The sequence below is a fragment of the Pan troglodytes genome, chromosome 14, assembly GCF_028858775.2.
Source record: "Pan troglodytes isolate AG18354 chromosome 14, NHGRI_mPanTro3-v2.0_pri, whole genome shotgun sequence".
Taxonomy (NCBI): domain Eukaryota; kingdom Metazoa; phylum Chordata; class Mammalia; order Primates; family Hominidae; genus Pan; species Pan troglodytes.
The window spans coordinates 43,166,113-43,192,377 of record NC_072412.2 but is presented as its reverse complement, the minus strand read 5'-3'; the positions used below and the strand labels follow the sequence as shown (position 1 = coordinate 43,192,377).

General features: G+C 40.1%; 1 protein-coding gene across 5 annotated transcripts in view; it reads left to right on the top strand.

Annotated features, from left to right (window-relative positions):
* Positions 1-25,599, top strand: part of LOC741476 (uncharacterized) — a 66,295-nt gene extending 40,696 nt beyond the window's left edge. The window contains exons 4-7 of one of the 5 annotated variants that reach the window (XM_063792118.1): positions 3,641-3,755; positions 15,224-15,326; positions 15,975-16,039; positions 25,421-25,599. In XM_063792118.1, the coding sequence (XP_063648188.1) occupies positions 3,641-3,755; positions 15,224-15,326; positions 15,975-16,039; positions 25,421-25,466 (329 nt within the window). In that variant the 3' untranslated portion in view covers positions 25,467-25,599. Of the gene's footprint in view, positions 1-3,640; positions 3,756-14,565; positions 14,764-15,223; positions 15,327-15,974; positions 16,990-25,420 lie in introns of those variants that run through there. The other 4 variants (XM_016925274.3, XR_001708689.4, XM_063792119.1 and 1 more) reach the window with 4 other exon arrangements.
* The last annotated feature ends 666 nt before the right edge of the window (positions 25,600-26,265 follow it).

The following is a 26,265-nucleotide window of genomic DNA, read 5'->3' as shown; positions in this document are numbered from 1 at the left end:
CGTAAGGGAGAAGGTAGATTCAGGTGACTGTACCTAAGATAGAGAATGGAGGATGAGGAGGAGCTGGTTTGGGGATAAAGATGATGTTTTCCCAAACACCGCATGTTCTCACTCATAGGTGGGAACTGAACAATGAGAACACTTGGACACAGGAAGGGGAGCATCACACACCGGGGCCTGTTGTGGGGTTGGGGAGGGCAGAGGGATAGCATTAGGAGATATACCTAATGTTAAATGACGAGTTAATGGGTGCGGCACACCAACATGGCACATTTATACATATGTGACAAACCTGCACCTTGTGCCATGTACCCTAAAACTTAAAATAAAATAAAAAAAAGAAAAACAAAAAAAAAACTGTAAAAAAAAAAAAAGATGTTTTCCATTTTGGACCTGTTAAGAATAATGCATTTATGGGACACAAATGGAAATAGTAGGTGCTCAATGAATATTAACTTCTTTCCCATCAAATAAGTTTCCCTTTTCTTCTGTGTTTAGGAAAGACAGAAGCTTAATTTGTAATTTTCTCCAGTTTAAATTCGTAGGTTAGAGACCGATGTTTCTATTACTATTCCTTCTCAGTAATAAAAAATATATAACACTGATTTTCAGATTATCAAAATTTTAAAGCCATAATTAGGAACTAATGGAGCAGATACTCCTATTTTTTCCAGGTCACCTGATGTCAACATTCTTGGGAATTTTTTTTTTAAAGAATACTTAAGAGATATCATTTCAGACTGTAAAGCTCATGTTTTTTACTGCCAGAAACCAAGATTTTAAATACCAGCTCTGTTAGCATGCTATAAAATTTTGGGCAGAATACTTTCAACAAATGGGCTAATAATAATTACCTTTCATAAATGTAATTAGAATGAAATAAAATCATATAAAATGCCAGACATAGTAAATGTGCCATAAAGGCTAGTTATTACCATAGGCCCTTACCTTCAATTATTACCTTATTAATTCTATATTTCATAGAGTAGTCTACACCAGCACTATCTAATAGGAATATAGTGCAGGCCACATACGTAATTTTAAATTTCTAGTAGTCGTATTAAAAAAGTAAAAAGAAATAGGTCAAATTGATTTTAATGATATATTGAATTTAATCCAGTATATACAAAATATTATCTTGTTAACATGTAATCAATATAGTTACTAATAAGATATTTTGCATTTTTTTCCATTCGGCTCTGGCTCATGTGCCACTGTGACCCAGCAGCCATATATTAGACTATTCTGTTTGGAATAGGTTTGGGATGAGGCAGAGAATAAATATGTATAATTGCATACCCTTATGGCAACCACAAATTGGGTAAGACAAGAACTAATGATGCTTGGAAGAAATGAAAATATATGAAATTATTACCTTTTTTCTGCCATATCTAATGGCAAATAGAAATTTTTTGGTGAAAAAATAGAAACAGAAATTTTTACTGGGCATCAACTATATGCTACATGCTATACATGTGAAGCCTATATTTGTGTCGAGGAACCAGGAAGCTGGAATCCTCAGACTCCAGTTACTGTCGCTATAGTTAGGACTTCCTTGAGACTTAGAATTTTAAGTCCTAAAGAGCGTCCCAGGGAATAGACAAGCATTGTGTCTAATTTATATTCTATTCCATGCTCTTCAGGCAGGAACATTATAACTCCATGTTTTCTCACTCTCCAAGGGGATGATCCAGGCCCTCAAATTATGGGGAATATGGAGAAGTAAGCATGGAGAATGTGTGTGGCCTTGAATGAAGTGGGGATCAATTCATAAGCTGCATCTTTCATGCTCAGTGACTGGAGCGGGACACAGGCTGGCAATCAGGAGGCTGGCCAATAGCAAAGAATTCCACATCACCAGACTCCGTCCTTCCCACTCCTGATACTTTTGACATCTCCAGAGCAGTAGGCAATTCAGCCCTGCCATGTGTATCTTAGGTCAAAGGGAAAAAAACACAGAGCCTCAATGTGCGATTCCCAGCCTGAAAGGAACTAAGTGTCTTCTGATACACAACACTTGAGATTTTTTTTTTTTTTTTTTTTTAATGAAGGCATTAAACTGACCTTCTTTTGAAATGGGCTAGACAGGGTAAACAAGGAGAGATCTTGTTTTTCCTTCATCCTGGAAAAATAACATTTCTCGCTTTCCAGCTCAGTACAGTTGACTGAATTGGAAAGGAATCTATTTTCTCTGGAAAGATTTATTTGCCCAACAGTTGTGTTTTTGTATATGTGTGTGTGTTGGCAAGATAGATAGATTTTCCAGAACAAGGGTCGTCTTGTTCACGGTTTAAAGGGGCCTAAGAGTTGACAAGGGAATTTAATGTTAGAGAAGGCTTTTGCAGACTTCAGCATTATGTACAGATTCAGAAGCATCCTAAGTTGCCCTGGGCACTAGGACAGGGAGGTGGTGGTGCTGAGGCAGTGACTGTGTGGCACTGCCCCACTTGCCAGAGAGCAGAGAGAAACATCTCTATCTCTTCACCTTTCTGAGTACAGTCTCAAGGCATGGGACCATCGGGATCTGTCAGGAAGCATCTATGTTTCTATTTTTCATATATAAAAATTGTTCCCAAAAAAAGTAAAATGATTTTTTAATAAAGCCATGTGGAAAAGCTAAGAGTAGAATTTTCTCCTCTCCCTACAACCGGATTTCTTTTCCCACCTGGGGACCCATGTTTTGGAATCAAGCAAAGAACAACATGTAAAGCCCTCTGTGGCTGAATTAGAGAAAACACTAATAGATATTGTTAGGAGTCCCTGTTTTCTACCTCCTCCTTTTTTCAGCTCCATAAAAGACTAGCATCACATAGGAAATTTTAGAACAAATATATCCTACTTTATGGAAAATGGTTTTCACTACTTTTCATTTTCTCCTATTTCATTTCAAGCATTAATATAATATAAATTAAAATGGTATGTTTTGGGATATTTTCTCGAAAACATTTGTTTGAAGGTGAATTCAATCTACTCCTTGTCATATAACACCAAAATAAAATATATCTGAAGATGAGTTTCTTTCCCTTAATTTTTTTGTTTCCAAGTCACTACTTGCTAAGCTCAACTGACAGCTTGGCTGGATTTTGCACAAATGACTTTTCACTCAGCTGGTCTTTGCCTTGCCAGGCGTGGCTGGCCAATGTAAAAGAAAGGAAAGGAAAGGTGTTTTTCCTTTTAGCATGAGCATTAAAACTTTTACCACATTTTCCATTGCCCGGTGTCTGTTTTCAAGAAAGCACAGGCCAGCAGAAACCAGAGGAGTCTGAGATTTCTCCTTTGTAAATGTTGGATCCCAGCCTATTAGTGCATTTAATTTAGCAAAAATCCACATAATTAAATGAAAGGAAATATTTTTGTTTGATGGCAAATGGCTTCCCTGAGGAGAAGCCATCATCTGATGGCATCCACTCTGAAGTGTTGCTGGAAGATCTCACTGCCCCCGGGCACCATCCTTCAGGACCAGGCTGTCCGCATTCCCAGGGCTGGTAGGACTAGGGCTGAACAGCTTTCTACTTTGTAAGTGTACACTTTCATAAAGCATTTTTAACTTTTATAAAAACATTTTGATTGCGGCCAAAGTCCATGTATTTGGCAAAACTGGAAATTTAACTAATTCCTATTGTGTTCTTTCTTCCCCCAGTAGGAAGCTGGTTGGGACTGAATCTGGGCAGAATGGCTGTCGCACTTGCTTTGAAGTTACGAGCACAGCAGTACCAGAACAATCAGCAGGCATCTCCGAAAGTTTCTAGGGCAGGGTGCGGGCATTTTCTTCTCAGTCTCTTCTCCAAATATCTACCCCAGGCCTGGTGTTAAACAAATATTAATTGGAAATGCTGATCATGAGATCAAAGGAATAGAGGAAAGAAAATGGCAGCTTGCTGCACATTAGCAAAACGTAAAACAGGGCAGACTTGGACCTAATTTTCAGTTACTGAAAATTGAAAATTATTCTCGCAGGGCTCCCAGACAAGTCAAGCTTTGAGCCTGTCTCTGCCATGGTCCCTTCTCTGAGTCGTCTCCAGTGGTGCCACCTAAACTCTGCCCCTTTGTCCTTTGATCAGTGCTCTTTCTTTCCCACCCCCATAGTGCTGAGAGCCTTCCCAGGTAACCTCTTCTCTTGCCTCACTTTCTGTCTCCTCACCTCCAGTCAGTGGCCTCAAGGGTTGGAGAAAATTAAAAACAGCTTTCACACCAAGAAGCCCACAATCTCTAGAATGGAATATTAGTTAAGGGTTAATGAATCCTGCACCCTGGGTTTCTGAACAAAGGACAAGAGGCAGTTGCCTTGAGTTGTAAGAGAGAGAATTAAAATGGGATGTTGAAACTTGCTATGTAACTGTCAAGGTTGGTTAATCTCAGAGATGCATTACTTATTCCAGTTGTGGACAATCTTAATGCCATCTAAGAAAACAGACTATCTCAGCAGCTGGCTTCAGAATTTCTCCTACCTTGATGAGCCGGCCCGATGCAAAGAGTTGAGCAAAAAAGCCTAAGGAAAGTTATGGAAGGAAAAGATAGGACAAAGACAGGGTTGACTTGCTGTGCATAAAAAAAGGAAAGTGTACTATTTTTTTACTAGTGAGAATCTGGGTAGAAGAGTGGGGAGATTGTTGAACCACGTGGTATAGGCCCCAGTTGATGGAAAAAAATTATATAACATCAATTTTAAATTGTTTTAATTTGTTGGAGTTGGTATCATATAAACTCCTTTATTTATCCAAGTCTTCAGCAAAGGATCTAAAGTATATATAAATTACAAAACAGAACAGATAAAGACGTGTGTGTGTGTGTGTGTGTGTGTGTGTGTAAATTAAGGGAAGGGATTGGATTTTTGACATCCAGATCCACATGTTAGAGAAAGCCCACAGTGGACAATGTGGGGATACACATATTTATACATAGATTTAATATTTCTGTGGAAAGAATTGGAACTTGACCGGCAGCATGTAAAGCTACACCTTCCCTCTCCATCTAGAATCCAGGAGGAGAAAGGGGTGCAAGCATCCCTCAGACGGGAATATGAGGCAATTCATTTGAAACTCAAAGGACAGATTTTGGTTTTCTCTGAGACTTTGGTTAAATTAAGAGGACATTTAGCAGAGAAGGGGAAGGTGCCTGGGCAGCCATTTATCTGACTTGGTTTGAATCTAGTATTATTCTTGGGAAAAGAGGCTATACTAATAGAATTATTAAACTTCTGTCCAGCACTTTGACTATATTAAAAGAGAAGTTGGCTTTCTCTCACAAAAATTTATGAATCACAGACATATGGAATCACCCAAAAATGTTAATGTTAGGAACCTACATTTGGCAAGGGTCGTAGAGCTACGAATTCAGCCTCTGGAACCAACTGCATGAACTTGACCCCACTTACTTGTGTGTGGGGTCAGTTCCTTAATCTCTCTATGTCCCAGTTTCTTCTTCTGTAAAATGAGAATAATCATAGTTTCTAGCTCACAAGGTCCTTGAGAAGATTAAGTAAATGTGCAAAAAGCATTTAGAATAGTTCTAGCACATTCAGAATCTGAATTATTACTTTCTTACCTTCCTACAGGAATCTGGGAAGGGGCCTGTATGCTAAGAAATGCAAGTACATTATCTCAATCCTCCCAACAATTAATTTTCTTAACAGTGGGGGCATTATTAATCCTGTTTTTCTTAACTAAGACCCGAGACCAAGGAAAATAAGTAACTTGCCTAAGGTCACACAACTGGCTAGAAGCAGATGCCTTTGTAGGTCACTGATTATGTAATTTACACAATAAAATTAGACTTACTGATTAAAGCCCACACAGGGAATAGTGCAATGTCTTTTACAGTATTTAAATAGAAAAGGAAAACCAAACAGGAAATGGCTATGCTAAGTGCATTAGCTCAGCGACATACCATTTTAAATGGGCAAGTGTGAAATGAAATGAAACGGTTACAGTTAATCTCTGAGCAGAAAGTCCACAAAGTAAGTAGTGTAATCAAGCTGACACATCTGAGGAAGCCTGCATATCTCTCAATTTGTGGTCTGTTACTGCTTGAACTTTTCAAAATAATATTAAGGGTGGATGTAGCCAACATCTCAAATATTAAATATATTTGTATTAGTTGAAAGAGAAACAACTTTTCTTCTTAAAGCTATGTTTAAAGCAAAAGTTCCTTTTTTTTCCTTAACCACTTTGAGCAAGCCTGGTTTACTGGAAGTCAGCTTCGATGTCCCCCTTGTGGTTTACAGGCTGCTGTTGGTAACAGTTCTACGGGTGGGTGGGGAGGTGGGAGAGAATGCTCTTCACTGAGTACCTCCTGTTGTCACCACCGTGCTAGACATTTGGCATCCATCGTCTTTCCCAATCCCCACAGCCAACTTCTGCTGACGTGGTTTAGCACAGAGCCCTGTTCCAGGTGCATAGGAGATCTTGCTGCTGAGCAAGTGTAGAAAACAGCACATGATTAACACTGAAGGCACAGTTAGAACATGATCAGGCCAAAATCTTTTCCTCTCTTGTTTTTCTCTGGAAGAGGAGGGAGCCAGACTACATAGCCTAGAGCTTCCCAGCTCGTGTTCCCCACAGGGATGAGTTACAGGTGTATGGAGAGAAAAATGTCTCTCACCCCTCAGGGTGGCTGGGCCGGGCTTGTAACCACCCAGTCCCCAAGGACCAATGGCCTCCATCCATTACTCCAGTGTGCCTTACAGATACACCACGTGGGTCCTGTGAGCGCACACACTGCCAGGGGAAATGGCATCATTTGGATTTGACATCCTATCTGTGGGCATAGCAGGAAAAGCCAGAACCTGGAGTCAGGAGCTGTATCCCAAACCCATCCGTTACACCTGTGTGTCTTTGAGCAAATCATCGAAACTTTCACTGCTTCTGCTTCCTTGGGGATTTTTCTTCTTTGTCTCCTTTTTTGTTTTGTTTTATTCGGTTTTACACTGGCTTATTTAGGATTATGCAAAAGCTGTGATTTGAGGTTTCCAGGCCCTTTCTGACTTTGGCCAGAGCAGTTCCCTTCGGTTTCTTTTACATACTGGGGTAGCTGAGGGGCCTCCCCTGGAGAAGGGATTCCACAGCTGTACTGCCACTGGACTAGTGACATCCATGCCCCCTTTCAATGCTCACCTCCTCTGAGTCTGTGAAAAATTATTTCCTGTCACTCTGTTAAAAGTAAGTGCATCAGTGCACTTTAGGCCAAAACTTTTTCATTCTTAAAACAGATTGTTTTTCTAATCTGGTGACTTGATCATTTGGTTTTCTGAGAAAGTAAAGCCTCTAGGTGAGGTAAAGACTTTAACGATGTGGGTGTAAAGTCACCCAGTGGACAGTGAATACCTTCACTCCTCCTGGAAGATTGTGAGTGTCTTTTGGGAGCATAGAATGCCATCAATTTTATCTTCAGGTGGCTTGTTTCTCCCCCTCCCTGTTAAATATTATGTGATTGTGAGCTAATTTTAGAAAAATAAAATCTGCAGGATTTGTGCTGTTCATTTCTTAACCCAACAAATAATTGCTAATGATGACCATTCACTGCTTGCCCAGCAGTCTAGGTTTGACTTGTTGTGGGTCAGGTGATCTCTACTGACTCTTGCTACTGACTCCCTTTCACTCTGCATAGTGGGAATCTCCTCTCTGCTCCTCCTCCAGCTGGGTTAGTAGAGATTCACAAATGATTCCTCTTATTCAAAACACAGAACTAGGTCAAAACAACCTCCCAGAATCTCTGTTTCTGAACCTTAAGGTGGTTAGTAGTAAATAAAGGAGGGTGGGCCCTGAAGGAATTACAAGATTCAGAATCAAACCCTCTAGCTCAGCCCCGATTCAATCTTGGATATTAATTTGTAGAAGATTCTGAATTCATGCTTTATCCTCTGTTTTGCGTAACTGTGGCTTATACCAATTTGATATTGTACATTAAGATTTTTGTCATTGGCATGCATCTTGACCGCTGCAGAATGTTGCTTGCTGGGTCAGAGATTAGTCTTTGAGGCAAGATTTAACTTGATGAATGAAGATAACTTTTAGGTACAAGGCTCCTCCTTCATCATTCACAAGCATGATTTATTCACTCGTTTCCACACACTGGCTTCTGTCTCCATCTGGAGAACTGGAAAGAAGGGTCTTGTTTATATAAGGTGGTTTAAAATGAATCCACCCCTACAAGGCCTTCTCCTGTGCCACAGGAAGGACTCCCAGACATGCTTTGCACCCTATAAGCACACCCTTTCATCCACACTTGGCACACTTTCTCCATTTATAGGCGGTGAGCTCCCTTACTCTATTCTGACCTGGTAATGCTTCTTTCTTCATTTGAAAACTTGATGTGGTTTCTGGAGTCCGTTCTCTCTTAATCTCCAGCCAGAACATGGTAAGGTTCCATTTAAACACAATCTCTTCCAAAACCTTCACTGACCCCTAGGTAGAAATACACTCTCCTTCTTGTTAGTGCCTATGCTATTTATCCATATCCTCTCTCCTTGCATGTATCACTTTTTACCTTAAAATACAGTAATTTGTTTAGTGCATGTAGCACTCCCATTATTACTATAAACTCTTGAAGGGCAGGAGCTCTGCATCTCCATCAGGACTGGGAGTAGTGTGAGGCCACTGAGGTGTTTACCTCAGACACAAAATTTAAAAGGGCCCCCCAAAGTCAAAATAAATAATATTTTAATGGGACACTCTAAAAAATGAGTGCAAAATCTGTGATGAACTATATGTCAACATTGTGAATAAAGACAGGATCAGTATTTTTCCTTCTACTTTCTCTTTTCCTTTCAATTTTCTCCTTTTGCCTCAGGCACTAATATGGCCTGGGATAGCACTGTTACTGATTCTGTCTTTATTACAAATTTTTTTTTGGCATTACTTTTGACTTCTTGAAATATTGCATTAAGGTATTATTTATCTTGATTCCTGTTTTATTGTGTGTGTCCCCTTAAATGATGCCCCTGGGATGAGTGCCCCACTTGCCTTACCCTGGGCCTGGCTCTGATCACTACGGCTACTAGCACAGATCTTTGCCTGTCAATATGCACTCAATCAGTATTTCATGAATGAATGAATGAATGCAAGCAGAGATAATTTCAGGTGCTTTTCTCTTTTCTTTTTTTCTAAAAGCAAAATAACATCTAACACACAACCCAGCATCTACCAGAACAGAGACAGGCAATAGTGAGGAAAGTTATAGTGGTCTCAGATGGCTGTCTGGGGTCCCAGTCAGCATTGCTTCTGCCAATTAAAATTATTTGTCCTGGGCTTCTTTCACTGTCACAGAGCACCCTCTCCAGTCTTGCTTGATTTCATAAGCAAACAGTTCTCAAGGAGTTAAATAGCCATAGAGGTACAGAATTATCTTTCACCATCTTCTAATGAGTTGTAAGTCACAAACAACAAAAACAGCCTCTTGAGAAGCCCAAATATTGAAAGCAGTCGTCTACTAATGCGTTTCTGCAGAGAGAGGAAGAAGGCAAATGGCTGGAATACCAAGAGGGATTAGATCTACCTCTGCCACTTCCACTACCCAACATGACAGAAAGTAAATTTTCATCTCTACGCAATAGCACAGACACGTAGGAGGGATTCCTAACTCTCACAGGAAAAGGAAACAGGTCATGAAGGTGTTGAGTCTGAGACTCACACATACCCTGAAGATTGTAGTTGATTTCTCGGTATATTCATCACCACTTATCTTTAAAAGGCAAGCGCGACCATTTGTGAAATCCTCTCACAAAATCATCTCTAGAAAGTTGAGCCTGTAATAACAAAATTATTTCTATGCCTTGGTAGAGGGCCCACGAAAATAATATTTTTGATTTAGTTACAGGAATTCTCTTCAGCAAACAATACTGTTAAAGTGTTTTCTCTGGGCTCTGTCCACCTAATAGTTACTGTTTCTAAGTGGGGAAAATGGATTTTGTTCTGTTACAGTTACTATCATTTATACTTTTTTGTCCGGTTATCAAATTATTGTTAACCTTTATCTATCTTTACTCTTTTTAACCTTAAATAGTTCAACTGTTCAAAAGTTATCTAAATTACTGTAAAAAAGAATCTAAATAATCTACTTCCAAATCCAAATCTAGAAGAAAGAAAATGATTCTTAAGAGACTACTTCCTTGTGTCTCTGACAGTCTTCAAATCACTTACTTTCCATTTAGTTTCTTTGCAGTTTCATTGTGAAGTGACTGAAACTTCATTTCTATTATATTCTGGAAATTTGGGGATCTGAGATCTAAAAATGTACTCCTTTTAAGAAATTACCTTACAGGAAAAATGTTGAGAAATTCCCTGGAGTGTTCCTAAACCAGCTTTGCTGAGGTGTGGGGTTTGGACTCCACATTAAGTGAGGGCCTGCTGTGTGCTCACCACCATGCCTGGCAGCTTCTGCTGTCATCTCGTTTCACCCTTTGAAAAGTCTAGAAGGAGAGCAGGTATTGTCAGGCCCATTGTGAAGCAATTAAAAGCAAGACTCAAAGAAGCTGTAATGTGCCTAGGATCATGAGACCAGTAAGCGTGGGTGAGGCCAAGGCTTGGCCTGGATCTCTTACCTCCACTCCTTATTGCTTGTCACATTGTGTACCAATGTCTGGGTATTTTCCCAGCCTGCCATTGATCTTAGAAGGAAAATTCTGCACTGGTGCTGCTCCAAGAGATACAGAGGATGCATTGATCTAACCCAATGTGTTATGTGGTTGATTTCTAAGGTGAAGTGAAATCAGTTCCAAAAAGGTTTGAAGAGATAAGCGCTGTCCATCCAGGGTTAAGACCCTATGTGTACCTTCCCTGGAATTCCATATTTATTGGTGATGCTATTTCTGTCTCAGAAAAGTCCCCCTAATTTCCAAAGTGGCTTACAAAGAATAGGTTCTAGATCATCTTGAAAAAATTGGTGAGGTGATTGTGTATAAGAAAGAGGACAATTTTATATCACAAAAAGGAAAATGCACCAACATTTATATGTTTGAATTCAACTGTATGTTGTGCACAGTTGTGTGTGTGTTGGGGTTGGAAGAGTATGTGTCATGGAAACTGAACGATGCTGGGAAATACATCCTAATTACTCAGGACCATATGTTTTTTATAAACAAGCAAACAAGAGTCATGGATTCAACTATAATGGATAAAAATCTCTCAAGTTAAAAACAATACAAGGAAGTAAAGTAGAATAGCACAGTACAGTAGTTAAGCATGAAGTAGTTAAGCTTGAAGCCAGTTGCCTGAGTTTATAACCCAGTCTGCTAATTACTAGTTGTGTGACATTTGATAGGTCAGTCACTTAAAAACAAAACAAAACAAAACAAAACAAACAAATCCTTTGTTCAATATTCCCCTCTACAAAATGGACACAATAATAATAAGTATGCATAAGGATGTTGCGAAGGTTAGATGAGAAAGTGCAAATGAAATGTCTGATACTTCATAGAAGTGTGTTATAAAAGAGAAAAATATATGTACGATTTTTGAGCTCCTTGTAATAGAATAATATATTTCTCAGGTTCAAGAAGTTGGGAAAGAGTTAATCACAACAGAATTGTCACCATGCTAAGAGAGAGAGCAAGTGATTTTACTACTAGAAGCCAGTATGAACCCAATAACACAGTATGGGGAAGAGAACATCTAACCAATGCATAATAATTAGGATATTGTTGAGACCCGAGCCCTCCGAACTTCTACATGCCTTTAACAATTAGTAGGTCAATGACCTTGCTCAGTGGATCTCCACTCATCATATGGGAGGCACCAGCAAAATGAAGAAAAACCCGCAGACGCTCTTGTAGGAAATGCAATTAAAGTGGAAAGTCCTAAAATAACATTTCCATTGTGCCCTTCACTTACATTGGAGAGTCAGGGCCAGACTGGGAGGCTTGCAGGGAAACAGCTTGGCACTGCAGGCCACCTGGGGTCCATTTGCCAACAGGACTTGTGGCTAACATCCTTTGATAACAAATTTCCCAGAGTCACAGGGCTCTTTTAGATCACCGTGATTCCGGGTCACAAGATGGATGGGAAGCCACAGAGCCCCGGGTCCTTTCCGTGAAGTTAAAGATTACACCGTCCATAATGAAACATCTTTGTATCTCCTCGTGGCCACAATTACTTAGTCACTGATTATACAATAAACTCTTCAGAAATAATTCACAAAGATGAGAAATCAAACCCCACCCTTTTATGTTCTGAGGCATGAACCAGCTCCACCTCTTGAGAGAGGGAGGTAAAGCCTATTGCACATCTTCAGCCCATGGTATTTTCCGGCAAATGTGGAAGACCCTCAATATTGGAAGGTGATCTGCAGTTCCACAGGGAGACAGTACAATGGGTGCCTGCCTGGGAATGGCAGTGCCTGGCTTCAGATACGATTTCAACCGATCAGCTCTATAGCACTGGGCAAATTACTTAATTTCCTATGCATCTCAGTTTCCTTATTTACCAAATGGCAGTAATAATTGCACCTACTTCATAAGGTTGTTGGACCTGGCACACTGTAGTTGCTAAATAACCGTCAACTATAATGCCCATTCTCCTGAGTCGTTCACCTTTTCGATAGCCTAGCAAAAAGTTCTTTGAAAAAATGACAACTACCAAACAAAAGGCATATTTCATATAGACAAAATAATTCACATTGTCTCTTACACATGATAGGGACCTTGCCCATGATTGTGGCCCTTACATAATCTGGATAACCATTTGGGTTTTTATTGCTATGTGGTGCTTCTTCTGCAAATGGTATTGTCCTTTGTGAACCCCACTGCTTTTACCTTATCATTGGCAAATACTTTTGGGGTTTAGTCGAAATGTATTCACTGGCATGGGGAGTATGGATGAGGTCCCTCCTTCATGGAACTTAGATTCTGGTTAGGTAAGGGGTAACAATAAAGCCTAAGAAGTTTTAGGATCCCAAACTCAGAGTTCAAGGGGCTCATGTGTGAGGAACTCTAGGGGGAGGAAGAAAAGAAGTAAAGTTTAAGCTCAAAATTGAAGGCGGCTGAGAGTTTTGCTTGAGAAAGTGCCCCAGGTGGGTGGAAGAATGTGGTTCCAAGACCTAAAAGGAAAAGAAGCTTGGAGTTGAGAGGAGCCGAGGCCTTCCACCCACCTGCAGCAATGTCAGGCGGTAAGAGGATGATGGTCAGGCTGACCTAGGCTTGGAGACCACATCAAAGGGTCAGGCTTGATCCCAAAAGTATCAAGGAATCACGGAAGGGTTTCACACTGGGAGTGAAATGGTCTGACCTGAGGTGAGGCTGGATCATCTTGGCTGCTCTGTGAGGCAGGAGAGAATGTGGGGATCCTGGTGGGAGGCTGTGGCTGTTGAGTCGGCACAAGTGCACCATCTTTTAATGATTCTGGCCCAGACTTGGGTGGTTTGGAGGTAAAGAGGTAGATAGATTTGAGAAACATTTAAACATTTGGCTTAAAACTAAAGCTAGCCCTCCCTGCCCCACAAATCAGGATAAGTAGCAACATTAACCTATAGTCGGCCCTTCTGCTACCAACACCCAGGACATTTTTAGTTTGGAAAAAGAAGGGACCTGGTATCTAAAGTGCAGCTTGGGGGTTTTCTACTGAGGTCAATGACCTGCACTGCTCTGCCTGACCCATTGCCACCTCAGACACTGAAGCCTGCTCAGCCTCCTCTCACCCTAATTACACTTATCATGCAAAGCCCTAATACAGCCAGGAAGGGCTCAACACCAGTCCCTCTAGCCAAACAATCAGCAAACTAAGATAACTTTAAAGAGTGTCAAGCCCAACTTTATGACTCCTTCATAGGCACCAAGGGCATTGTCTCAGCAGCCTCAGCCACCAGACAGGATGGCCCAGGGCTGCTTGTTCCTTGACCTGCTGGGACCAACTGTGACTCATCTATTTACTGCAGAGCAAAGGTAGTAACTTGGGTTGCACAAGTTGACAGCTGTCTCCCAGGCGACAATCAGTACTGGAAATAAAGGCACTGGGCTTTAACTGGAAAAGTTCCTACTGGCATAGACCCAGGCTGGATGAGGCAGGGATGTGAGAGATGGCATGCACGTATTTTAAAGAACTGGGGTCCTCACAGCTGACTGGCTATTTCAAGTCACTCTTGTTATTATCTCACTGAGCAGCTTGGAGCCTAGTGATGTCACTTATATGTGCTCTGTTATTTACAGTTTGGATATTTTAGGCCCATAACCGTACTTCCTTTCTTGGTAGAAGGAAGATTAGGAGCAGCAATAATATTATAGTAATATTGGTATCATTTATTAATGGGATAGTCTATTCTGAAAGCAGTATGTCACTCAGGTTATACACATTGTCTGTAACCCAGGGGTCACAACCTAGGGTTCGCTTAGGAATCTCCCAGGAATCTTCAAAATACTGGTGCCTGGGTCTACTCTCCAAAGACTGATTGGGTAGGACCAGGGCATTGGCACGTTAAGGCTCCCCAGGGAATTCTAATGTGTACTTAAGGTCAAGAAACAGCTTTCATCATCACAACAACCTGCAAGGTAGGGATTTTTAGCTTCATTGGATAGATAAAGAAAATAGGGCCCAGGGACAACAGACAACTTGTGCAAGTACAAGATCAGGGACTTCAACCTTGGATCTGTCTGGCCACCAATCCCTGCTGCCAATTTGCTTCACGTGTGTTTCATGAATCCTTAGGTAAAGAGTAAACAGACAGAGCACACAGATGAGGAAAAGGGAGCCCAGGGCAGCAGCACCCCACAGGAGCTTCGTGCACAGGAGGCTCCACCACCACCCTGAGCCAGCTGTGCAGCATGGGGGTCACCTGCAGGTGAGGGTTCCAAAAGGAGAGTAGCCCAAGTTAGCAAATAATGGGTCTTCATGGTTGCAGCACCACCTGGCTTCTGTCCAATCCTCAGAAGCTGGCGCAGAGGAGAGATATTTGGTGGAAAGTTGAACGGGGCATGGCCTGGCTAGGGCAGTAGCCCCATGCACACTCAGTTACCTACAGTATCTGCAGAGAGATGAACTTCCTTCCCCAGTGTCTGCCTTCTCATCCTGCACTGTGTCAGCTCAGGGCTTGCACCAGGTTCTCTGGGCTGCCTCTAAATCGTACTTGAAGGTGTTGGGGTTAACTCAAGAAAGTCATGTTGATTGATATATACTGTCGAATGGGAAGGAAACATCCTCTGATTCTTGTTTCCCCAACCTAGAGCACCTTTAGCCATAACTGCCGAAGTAAATATAATCAGGTGGGATTCTGAAACTGCACCTTCCTTCTCCTCTGCTAGGAATCCACCAGGGCAGAGCCTCAGCTCTCAGCCTCCCGGAATGAACCATGAACCCAAAGCAAAGAGCAGAACTCCTTTGACACCTCCAGCTTCACAGACAAAGGTGAATCTCCTAAGGCATTTCTGGTATCGTTGCTACCAATGACTGAAAGAGCATCAAAGTCTGAGGGGTGGCAGAGGAGAGGGGAAGTTTCTGGAGTCAGGTAGGAGGTGTCTGGCCCTCTCTGTACTCCAGATCTAAACCCTACTCTAATACTCCCCACAAAGGCTTGGATTGGCCACTTTTGTGGGCCAATCCCACAAAAGTTTATAGCACTAGGGATTCTTAGCAGAGTAAAACCGAATGCTGACCTTAAGTAGCTCACAGTTTAGCAGGAGAGAAGTCACCTAAAGGGCAAGTGTGATGTCAGAGGAAAGCACGGGTGTGGTGGGAACACAGGAGGTAGGAGGGTGGGTGTCCTAGAGGGGCAATTCCTGACTTGGGACTTATGAATGCCTAGCAGGAGTCGGCCAAGGGGAGAGTGGGGGAAACAGTTTTCTAAGTGGAGGGGGCACCTTCAGCAAAAGAGCAAAGATTCTGTTCTTTGCCTCAATAAAGGGTGCTCCTTGTTGAAAGGTCACCTTGGCTTAGCTCCAGAAACTCTTCCTTCTCTGGACTTCAGGGACTTGGACTTCTTTCTCTGCATTCAGGCCAAAGGGCTGAGTCTAAGTGAGACTAAATTCCTAACTCAGACTTTTTTTTCTTCAACAGAAACATGCAGTTCTGAAGTCTGGCCAGCCACACCAAAGAGCTTTTCGCAAGACGGCACAGGCCAGGTAGAGGCAGCTGTGCAGTGGGAGGACTGTGATGTTTTGGACTAGAAAATAAGACACAAATGAGGCCAACAAAACACAGGCACTGCATAAAGGTGTCTTCTCCCCACTTTATAAGCCTTATGTGTGAAAATATTCAATGCCACAACAAGGCAAGCAAATAGGTCCTTGGAGGGAGGGATAGCTGGATTTTAATCCTGGCTCTACACTAAGGTCTTGGACTACTTACTGCAGGTCTCTGAGCTTCATAGTTTTATGTATAAAATAGGATGAAGACCATCCCCAAATCCACTTCGATGGTGAGAATTAGGTGACATGACAGCAGAAGGGCATTTAGAGCTTGGCACAGAAGGGGTCTCAACAAATGGTAGCTGTGTTTCATCGTTCATTTGAGAACTGATGTTTGGATCCTTTTCTGCATCTTGAAACATCCCAAAATATTCCTCCTTAAGCCCTGCAGTTGGATACTCATTGATACTTCTCTGTTCAATTTATACTGCGAGCAGGGGAGGGAGGCTTGAGCTTGGTTCCATGAACGAGGGTGAAGGGTGTAAGTCTCCCAGCTTCATTTCTGTCTCCTCCTCACCTGGGGAGCCATGGCCAATTCTCTTCCCAGGTCACTTGACTTCTCCATGACCATGACTTTCACCTTCTGCATTTTGGAACAATATACTCATGAATGCTAAGAAGCTTTTGTTTCTTTCTGCCTGTGCTGAGCCTGTCTACTATAAAAGAAAAATCACAATGGTTGTCATAGTTATGCTCTTTGCTTCCTGAGTGGAATAGCACCGGTTTTTATGTTACATTATACTGTATTCTGGATCTCTCTTTGATGGTCGGTTATGGAGAAGGTTTGCCAATTCTTTCTCTTACAATTCTTTTTAAATAAATCCTCAGAATTAAGGCCATTTTATTATCTTCTTTTACTTTTAAATAAATATATATATATATATACACACACACATACGTATATATATGTATATATATATGTATGTGTGTGTGTATATATATATATATATATAAAATGCTCACCAACTTTTAAAAAAACATATTTAAACACCTGGAGTCTGCCATATAGTGGTATTGGGAAAGAATCCAGAAGAAATTGAGGCCACGGGAATATTTTAAAAGGCAGGGCTTGAACACAAATTCCTTCTGCTCCATTTGCATTGTAACCATTTAAGGTGAGGCCTTCTCAGCTCCTACCAGGACTGTTGTAAGAACCTTGAACTTGCTCTCTGGCCTGTTTCCCCTGCAGTGTGTGCTGCTCAAGTATCTCAGTCATCACGTGATACGCCAGCTCAAAGTTCCCCAATAGCTCCCCACTGATAGCAGGATAAAACCCATTGTCCTGAACCAGACATTCAAAATCCTTTACTATCAGCTTCCTTCTGACTTTCCAGGCACTTGACCCCTGTCAAGTGGGTTTGCTCATTGTCTCGGTGTGCTGTGAGAGTGCTTAAATACCTTTATTTTGTGCCCTAGAGTTACGGATCTCTCTGTTTTCCCCCTTCAGAAACCATTTTCCTCTTCCTTATCTGTCCAAATCTCACCCATGTCCTTTGTGTACTGTGACTGAAAGCTCAGTCTCCACATAGATGGAGACTGCAAAGGGCTACCTGTCTTGATGAGTAGCCATTTTGTGCTCCATTTCCCTTTGCCCACAAATGGATGGATATTCCTGGGCCGCATGGTGTCCTGTTCCCCACTTTTTCTTTGACTTTCACTGGCAGCTCTACTATCTTTCCCCCTGCTCTGCTCCGGCAACTTCTTAGTCCCCTTTCTTTACAAATCCAGAAGGAACTTGATAGCACAGAGGTGTTGTTTCTCTGCTAGAATCTGTGTCCAAGCACATTTGCATATAGTTTTACAATTTTGTCTCCCACATTGTGCACCTGTCCTCCAGGAAAACTTCCCTGGGCAGGCAAGGAGAGGGGGAGTACTGATGTTTCCTGCCTGTCTGCTCTGTGCCTCTCCTGGACACATTTGGGCGCATGTAAATTGACCTACAAGCCTGTCAGGAGGTGTTTTGATCCACATTTTCAGAAAAGAGAACTGAAGCTCAGAGAGGGTTAATGACTTTCTCTGGGAGCGTTTGATACCAGATATGATGCCAAAGATGAAAAAAAAAATTGTTGTGGGATGGAGCTTGTTAGAACAGGCTTCACAGCTGTGGTGGGACCTGAGCCAGGCCTTGGTCTGTTGGGCAGGAGGAGAGAGCACCATGAGTGTGAGCAGCATCACAAAGATTTCAGACTCAATGTGACAATGTGATCCTTTACGGCTTCCAGAGATTGTACCTGATTTCCTTTAAGAATGCATATTAAAGTTAATTGCTTGGTTTTGAGCATGCAAACGCTGAAATGTGCTAGAATGGTCAAAGTTCAGGGGTAAGTGAACCTTACCACAGCATGTTAAGAACAGAATGAATGCTGACAAAGAAGCAGAGACTTTTTAATTTTAACTGCAGGTCAAAAGAGGACTCTTAACACAAGGTAGCTGAAACTGGGCAAACACACGATTCCAGATGGTTTTATACAGCATAAAAATGAATGAGCCAATGTGGGTTCATCGATGGTAACAAATGCACCAGTCTGTATGTGTGTGAGGGGGTATGTGGGAACTCTCTGTACTTTCTGCTCATTTTTGCTGTGAACCTAAAACTGCTCTAAAAAATAAAGTGTATTTTAAAAGAAAATTAAATTAAATGTTTAAAAATTTTAAATGAATGAGTCTAATTACCAAAGCTACCAATTGTGGCCGGAGGGGAGGGGAGGACGCACCCTCCTCTTGGTGTTTTGGAGCATAGACTCCTTGCTCAGCTATGTGAGCTTCATCGTCTTTTATTTTTCCAGCTCACTGGGTAATGAAATGCTTATGAGCACTGAAGGCCTAAAAAAACAAGGCATGAAATATTAACAAAAGGAGGAAGAAGAAAATGAAGAGAAGGAACTGGAACACATTTTATAACCCGTATATTGAAAAATAAAAAGCTGGCTGCACGTAACAGGTTGTAGAAGCATAATGATGAGGCGTCCAGGAAGAGGAGTTTTACAGAACATTTTACATATAATGACCTTATGAAGTTACTTATCTCTCTAATTTTCTGTTATCTCTTCACTAAAAAAGAGCTAACAATACCTGCTTCATATGGTTATGGAAAGGATTAAATGAGATAAAGTATGTAAAATGCTTAGACCAAGAGCCTATATTCATTTTTTAAAAATATTTATTGAGTGCCTATTCTGGGCTAGATATCAAGGATTCAGTGACAAGCAAAACACATGATTCCTGATGGCCCACTGAGTTTTCAGTCTAAGGGGGAAACAGATGTCAAATAAAGAAACATAAAAATAATTATAAACTGTGGAGAGTTCAATAAAGAAAAAACTCAGAGTGATGTGAGGAAATAACAGGACCTCTGAGTAAATGATCAATAAATAGTAGTTAAAGAGACTTTTTTTTATAACTATGACAGACTAGCTTCTATTAGACCAACACTTCACAAAGAACTGGGAAAAAAATGGATAATATATTTTAAAAACTACTTGAAGGATTATGAGAGCTATCAAGGCAGCAAGGGCATCAGTAGACAAAATTCCAGAGAGAAGATAAATACAAAGAAGTTAAGATCAAAATGCAGTTCTACTTTGTCCTTGAAGCATTAGCCTGCTCATAAGTGGCTGAAGATAGTTTTCACAATCTCATGAACAAAATTGGAGGTCATGGCTCAATGAGGAGAGGCACTGAGAAACACCCTAGGCTTTCAGCTGGGATCCCTCAAAGACAGCAATCTAAGCATAAAGGCAAACTAGGTATAGACCAGCTCTCACAAAAAGTAAAAGCAGCTCAGCCCAGTTGGACTAAGGTGACTTGGTTCACTTAACTGCCTGGCATTAACCTCTAGGAAGAAAGATAACATCATCCAGAACTTCAAATAATCTCTATAATTTTTCAAAGAATAAAGCCCAGCATTCTTTTTAAAAATATTCTAGAATACAAGGAGATAAGCCAAGTGACCAAAAATCATTTGGAGACAATAGAAAGAGATCCACAGGGGATCTAGATACTATATCGATCCTGGAGTTATCAGACACAGAGTTTAAATACTTTATTAAATATGTGAATGAAAGTTGTTGATGAGATGGAGAATTTCAACGGAAAACTAAAATCTATAAAAAAGAGTAAGAAGGAAATTCTAGAACTGAAACACAATAAATAAAATTTAAATTCAAGAAATTAATTAGGAGCAAACTGAACATAGCTGAAGAAAGAAATAATGAACTAGAATATAGGTCAGTAGAAAATATCTAGACTGAACCACAGAGAGGAAAAGAGAGTCAAACAAGATAAAAAGACAGTAAGAGATATTTAGGACATCATAATGTCAGAAAGAGGAAAAAAGAAAGAATGGGTAGAAGCAATATTTGAAGTCACAGTTATAAGAAACACTATGAATCCAATGATAGACAAATACAAATAAACTTCAGCAGCGTGCACAGTAATAAAATTGTTGAAAACCAAAGACAAAGATAAAATGTTAATAGAGGAAAAAGGACACATTATCTTTAAGAACAGTAAGGCTGACAGCTGAATTCTTAACCAAAATTATGGATGCAAAAGACAATGGTAGGTCATCCTAAAGTGTAAAATATCCCTGCCAAAGTAAGATAATAAAAATACTGAAGTTGAAATTTTACTAATTTCTAATTCATTTTTTACTTTGTATATTTTTATTGTAAAATAAAAAAACACAAAGACAGAAACCACTCAAAACAAATGTATAGCTTAATAAATTATTTTAAGGCAGACACTCTTGTAACTGCCATAAAGAAATAGAACTTTTCCAGCCACTTGGAAATGTTCCTTGTGTGCTATCCTGATTGCAATGCACCACCTTCCCTAGAAGCAACCTTTACACTTTTATTGTAATCTCTTTCTTGTGTTTATAGCTTTATTACCCACATATGCATCCCTAGACACTATAGTCTAGAATTGCCCATTAAAAAATGTTTGCTATATAAATCTCTTTTAATCCACTGCACCTCCTTCTATTCCTTTCTTCTCCTCAGACTTTATCTGTTGAAAATCTAAGGCTGTTTGACCTATAGAATTTCCTGAAGTCTAGATTTCATTAATCTCATAATCATAGAATATAGCCCAACAAGTCCTCTCTTCTCTGTGTTTCCAGCAAAATTTTAGCTGGACCCACAGCCTTGAACACTGTGTTTTCCGGAAGAATTTGTCACTAATGCCTGCTCTAAAGGAAATACACAAGGGAGTTTTTCAGGCAGAAGAAAAGTGATGCTAAATGACAGCAAAAAATTGTAGCAAAGAATGAATAGTAAAAGAAAGATAAATATGTAAGTAAATCTAAATAAATATTGACTGTATAAGCCAATACTACTAATAATAAAGGTTTTAAATTTTTAATATGTAGATTTAAAATACATGACAATGATAGCCTAAAAGGCAGAAAGAAGATAAAGTCAAAATGTTCAAATATGCTTCAATTGTACAGAAATTGATAAAAGTACAAATTTGTATTATACTTTAACCAAAGCAGAATGCATGTTGAATCTCTAACATAACCTTTGAAAGTATGTAAAAAGATTATTTATAACTGCCAAGATGTGAAAAAATGGAGTAGCAAAACAAATTTGATTAACTCAAAAGAAAGTAAAGGAAAAAATGTAGAACAGATGAAACAAATTGGAAAAAATAACATAAAAAACCCCAAGGGTTTCAGCAATTATATTAAATGTAAATAATTCTTAACATTTATATTGTCAGACTGTATTAAAATGTAACAAGACCCAATAATGCAATGCTTACAAGAGAAGCATCTTGAATACAAGATACAGAAAAAAAAGTGAAATAATGGAGAGAGGTACACCATACAAACCCTAACTAAAAGAAAGCTGCCATAGTTATACTAATATTAAAACAAAGTAAATTGCAAGTCAAGAAGGACCCTCTGTAAAAGTGAAAATCCACTAGGATGATCAGATAGGCTTAAATTTGTGTGTTTTATCGTGTAGCTTCAGAATGTATAAAAAAAGATAGAATTAAAGCAGAAATAGGAAAATTCACAATCACAATGGAAGCTTTTAAACATATTTCTCACTGAAACTGGTAGAATAAACAAACAATGATAAAAAAGAAAGTCAGACATAGTCCCCACCTATATTGAACTTACAATAGATTAAAGGATGAATGAATGTAAAATTGCACATTAGCTGTTTGCTCTGAAGTAAAGGAAGACAGTTTTATGACAATGAACATGGCTGGACTGAGGGAATCAAGAAAGGCCTTTCTGAGAGGGTGACACTTGATCTCAGCTCTGAAGGATGAATAATGGCTAATTAGGTGAATGTAAGAAGAAGTGTGAACCAAAGAGCATTAGATATTTGGCACATGTCATCCTCAAAGATGCTGTGGTTGGAAGTAAACATATGAGTTTGAAGAACTGGAAGGAGGTCCAAGTGACTAAAGCACAGTGGATCACAGTGTATGAAGAGAAGTAGCTCAAAGTCAAGCTGAAGACATGGGTCAGGCCAGAACATTCAGAATTTTGTCAGTCATGTACAGATCTTGGACTTTATCCAGAAAGCAATATTACTATTGGATTTATGTTTGAAAAAGATTATTCTAGCTGTGGCATAAGAATAAATTGTAGAAGGTCAGAGTTAACAGAGGAGGCTAGACAATCCAGCAGTTTGTACCAGTGATATAGTTTGGATATTTGTCCCCACCCAAATCTCATGTTGAATTGTAATCCCCAGCACTGGAGGTGGGGACCTGGTGGGAGATCATGGGGGCAGATGGATCACGGGGGCAGATCCCCCATGTCTTGGTACTGTCTTTGTAGTAGTGAGTTTTTGTGAGATCTGGTCATTTAAAAGTGTGTCACCTCCCCCGTACCTCTCTCTTGCTCCTGTTCTCACCATTTGATGTGCCTGCTCCCCTTTTGCCTTCTGCCATGATTGGATTGTTCCTGAGGCCTCCCCAGAAGCAGATGCTGCTGTGTTTCCTGTAGAGCCTGCAGAACTGTGAGCTAATTAAACTTCTTTTCTTATGAATTACCCAGTCTCAGATACTTCTTTATAGCAGTGCAAGAATGGCCTAACACAACCAGTAACTAGAGATGAAGGATGATAGTGATGACAGTGGAGATGGAGAGGAGTCAGAGTCAAGAGATATTAAAGGGGTAAAATCAACAGGCGTTGGTGAAGAATTCTACATGGTGGCTGAGGGCAAGGGAGTCATCAAGGATGTCTTTTTAGTTCTTTGGTTGTACAAGTGGGTTTAACAGTGATGCCATTCTCTAAGAAACACAGACCGGGTTTTGGAGGGAAAATAATAAATTCAGTTTTAGACATGTTGAGATTGAGGTTTTTCTTTTTTTTTTCTGTAAGGGATTGTTCTACAGGACATCTCTCAAGACACTTAATATATTTTCTCTTTGTGGTGTTTTTGGTTGGTTTTATTTGCTTGTTTTACTCCCTTCTGTCTGACATTTCAAAAATGCAATTGCAAGCCTTGACCGTGGATATTTATCATGTCACTGCATCAAAATATTGATGCTTGCCTAATTTGAACCTTCCCAGGGAGTAATGGAAACAAGAGAGAAGATGGAAAATGTGTCACTATCCCTAGGAGTGCTTGTGGGGTGCTGAACATTGACCCCAGTCAGAGTCTAAATGTGTCAGGGAATTTTCCTGGCTCTAGGTGTTAAAGGCCATTCAAGGAGGCAAGATTGTTTTCCTGGACGATGCCACACAAGGATGTTCAAGTCAAGTTTAGGAGAATTGGCTCTCAATGCACAGGGCCATTTCAATGAATTAGTAATGAGCTCTCCTTTCATTGAAAATTAATTCTGTCAAGGATATGAATCAGGTGTCATATGAAAAGAGAGGCCAATCAGCTCTTCCAAAGCAATTTCTTGTTAGAACACCAGGGTGGGTGATGCCATTTCTTTTGTTCCAGGGTGGTTGGGACCCTGTTGGCAGGTCATTTTGAAATTCTTTACATAAGAAAGAACACAGTCGGCCGGGCACAGTGGCTCATGCCTGTAATCCCAGCACTTTGGGAGGCTGAGGTGGGTGTATCACGAGGTCAGGAGTTCGAGACCAGCCTGACCAACATGGTGAAGCCCCATCTCTACTAAAAATACAAAAATTAGCCAGGCATGTGGTGCATGCCTGTAATCCCAGCTACTTGGGAGGCTGGGGCAGGAGAATTGCTTGAATCTCGGAGGTAGAGGTTGCAGTGAGCTGAGATCGCACCACTGCACTCCAGCCTGGGCAGCAGAGCGAGACTCCATCTCAAAAAAAAAAAAAGAACACAGTGAAGATGACAGCCTGAAGTGAAGTCTATTTATATCCAGAAAAAAAAGACATATATTCATGATTATTTCTCTATTTTTTGGAATATTGACCAATAACCTTATGAGGATGTATCAGGCTTTTTTTGTTCAATACATTTTTCCTTCTTCTGTCTCATGTCACGTAATTCTTTCAGAATTTAAGTTATAAGAAATTGCATTTCTATTCATTAAGGTCTGATAAGAAATGTTTTATGGTATCTGATCTGAATGAGGATTGTAAGATTGTTTATGTGGTTAAAATTATGTGTTCTTCCTTAAAAGAGCTTGAATTTTAAGGTTTTGCCCTAAGTCATTATTATTGAGTCTACCTAAAGTTTCAACAGTTGCAGAACTGAAGAGATCTGCTTCCTCACTTGGAATAGAGTCCTGAATTTTATAAGTATATGAAGAATATAGTTGGAGACAAATGATTTACAACTATTTCATAAGCAGTGGTAGATGTTCAGGAACTTGTTATTTCCATGGTTTCTTATATTTCTGATGTGCTTGAGGATCATCCCTTAGAAGTCTATAAAGTATCAGGCTATATATATCTAGCCTAGAACTGGGTGGAACAATGAACCATGACTGCTTAATATCAATGCTGCTTAACATAAAAGCGCCATCAAATTTTGAAGCAGGGAGGAACTTAAGCTATTTTGCTTAAGCCACTGCTCTCTGGTGGGCCAGTGATTTAGGATCCTGACTTATTTTAATCCTTCCACCTCCCATTATCTATAAGGAAGCAAAGGCACAGAGGGAAGTGTCCTGCCAAAAGTCACACAATTTGTATTTTAGAATTCACCTTCCTACAAGTTCTTCTTCAGAAGAAAAACTGAGTGTGTGAGCTAATCTTTATCTAACAGACTGATTTCACATATTACAAAGATAAAGTCTTGGATGATAGCACCAGACAGAACTATCCTTCATGAAGTTCCTCTTTGTGGGCTCTGGAAATTGGATGTGGGCTCTGCGAATTGGATGGCCATTTTTATTTCCTTTTTGTATTCTTGCAGACTCTGTCATAAAGAGGAAGCCATCAGGTTCTTGGATAATTGCTGAATGGAACTAAGGGAAATGAGAGGAGAGAAGCATCTCAGAGCATGTTTGGACTTGCTGCATGCCTTGGACCCTGCTACACACTGATAACTGAATATTGAGCCCTTGAGCTGATGAACAAGGGTCTTTGACTCGAGAGTGTTTTGCCTTCCTGTTTGCAAGCTTTGTGTTTGTTTCCTTTCCTCCAAGAGTACATTTTCTTACTCCCCATATGGCCCCAAACCACACATTGAGAACTATGGCCTAGAGTTTGTGATTAATGGAACCCTATCTCCACTCCAACCTCCACTCATTAACCAATGATCTCTACTGGTGCCTGTCACATTTACAAATATGTGAGAGGCCTTAATTTAAATCTGGAACTAAGCTAGTGATTTCAATTACAATATTCTGACTCATTCCGACATTATCATTGGGTAAAATAGCCTCAGTTTCCTTATCTGTAAAATGAATTCAATGTTGGCAACACTGGTCTTAAATAACTTTAAGAAAATTGCTGAAGGCTATGGCATATGACTTAGTGTATTATTATTTTATAATGGAGAGTTTTACCTACCAAAGGAAGGAGTTATCAGCTGCCCATTGCATTGCTGGTAATTTATTATTAATGATTTCTAAAAACTCTAACATTGCAGGAAGCTTCAAGCATCATTACTGCATTACATTTTGCTTTTGTGTTAATGGACAGCTATTTTTCACTGTCATTTTCATGAGTAGAAAGAGAGCACAGATGAACAATTTTAACAAATATAGGACAATAGAAGACATATTCCAGACTTCAGCATTTATTAATAGAATGATC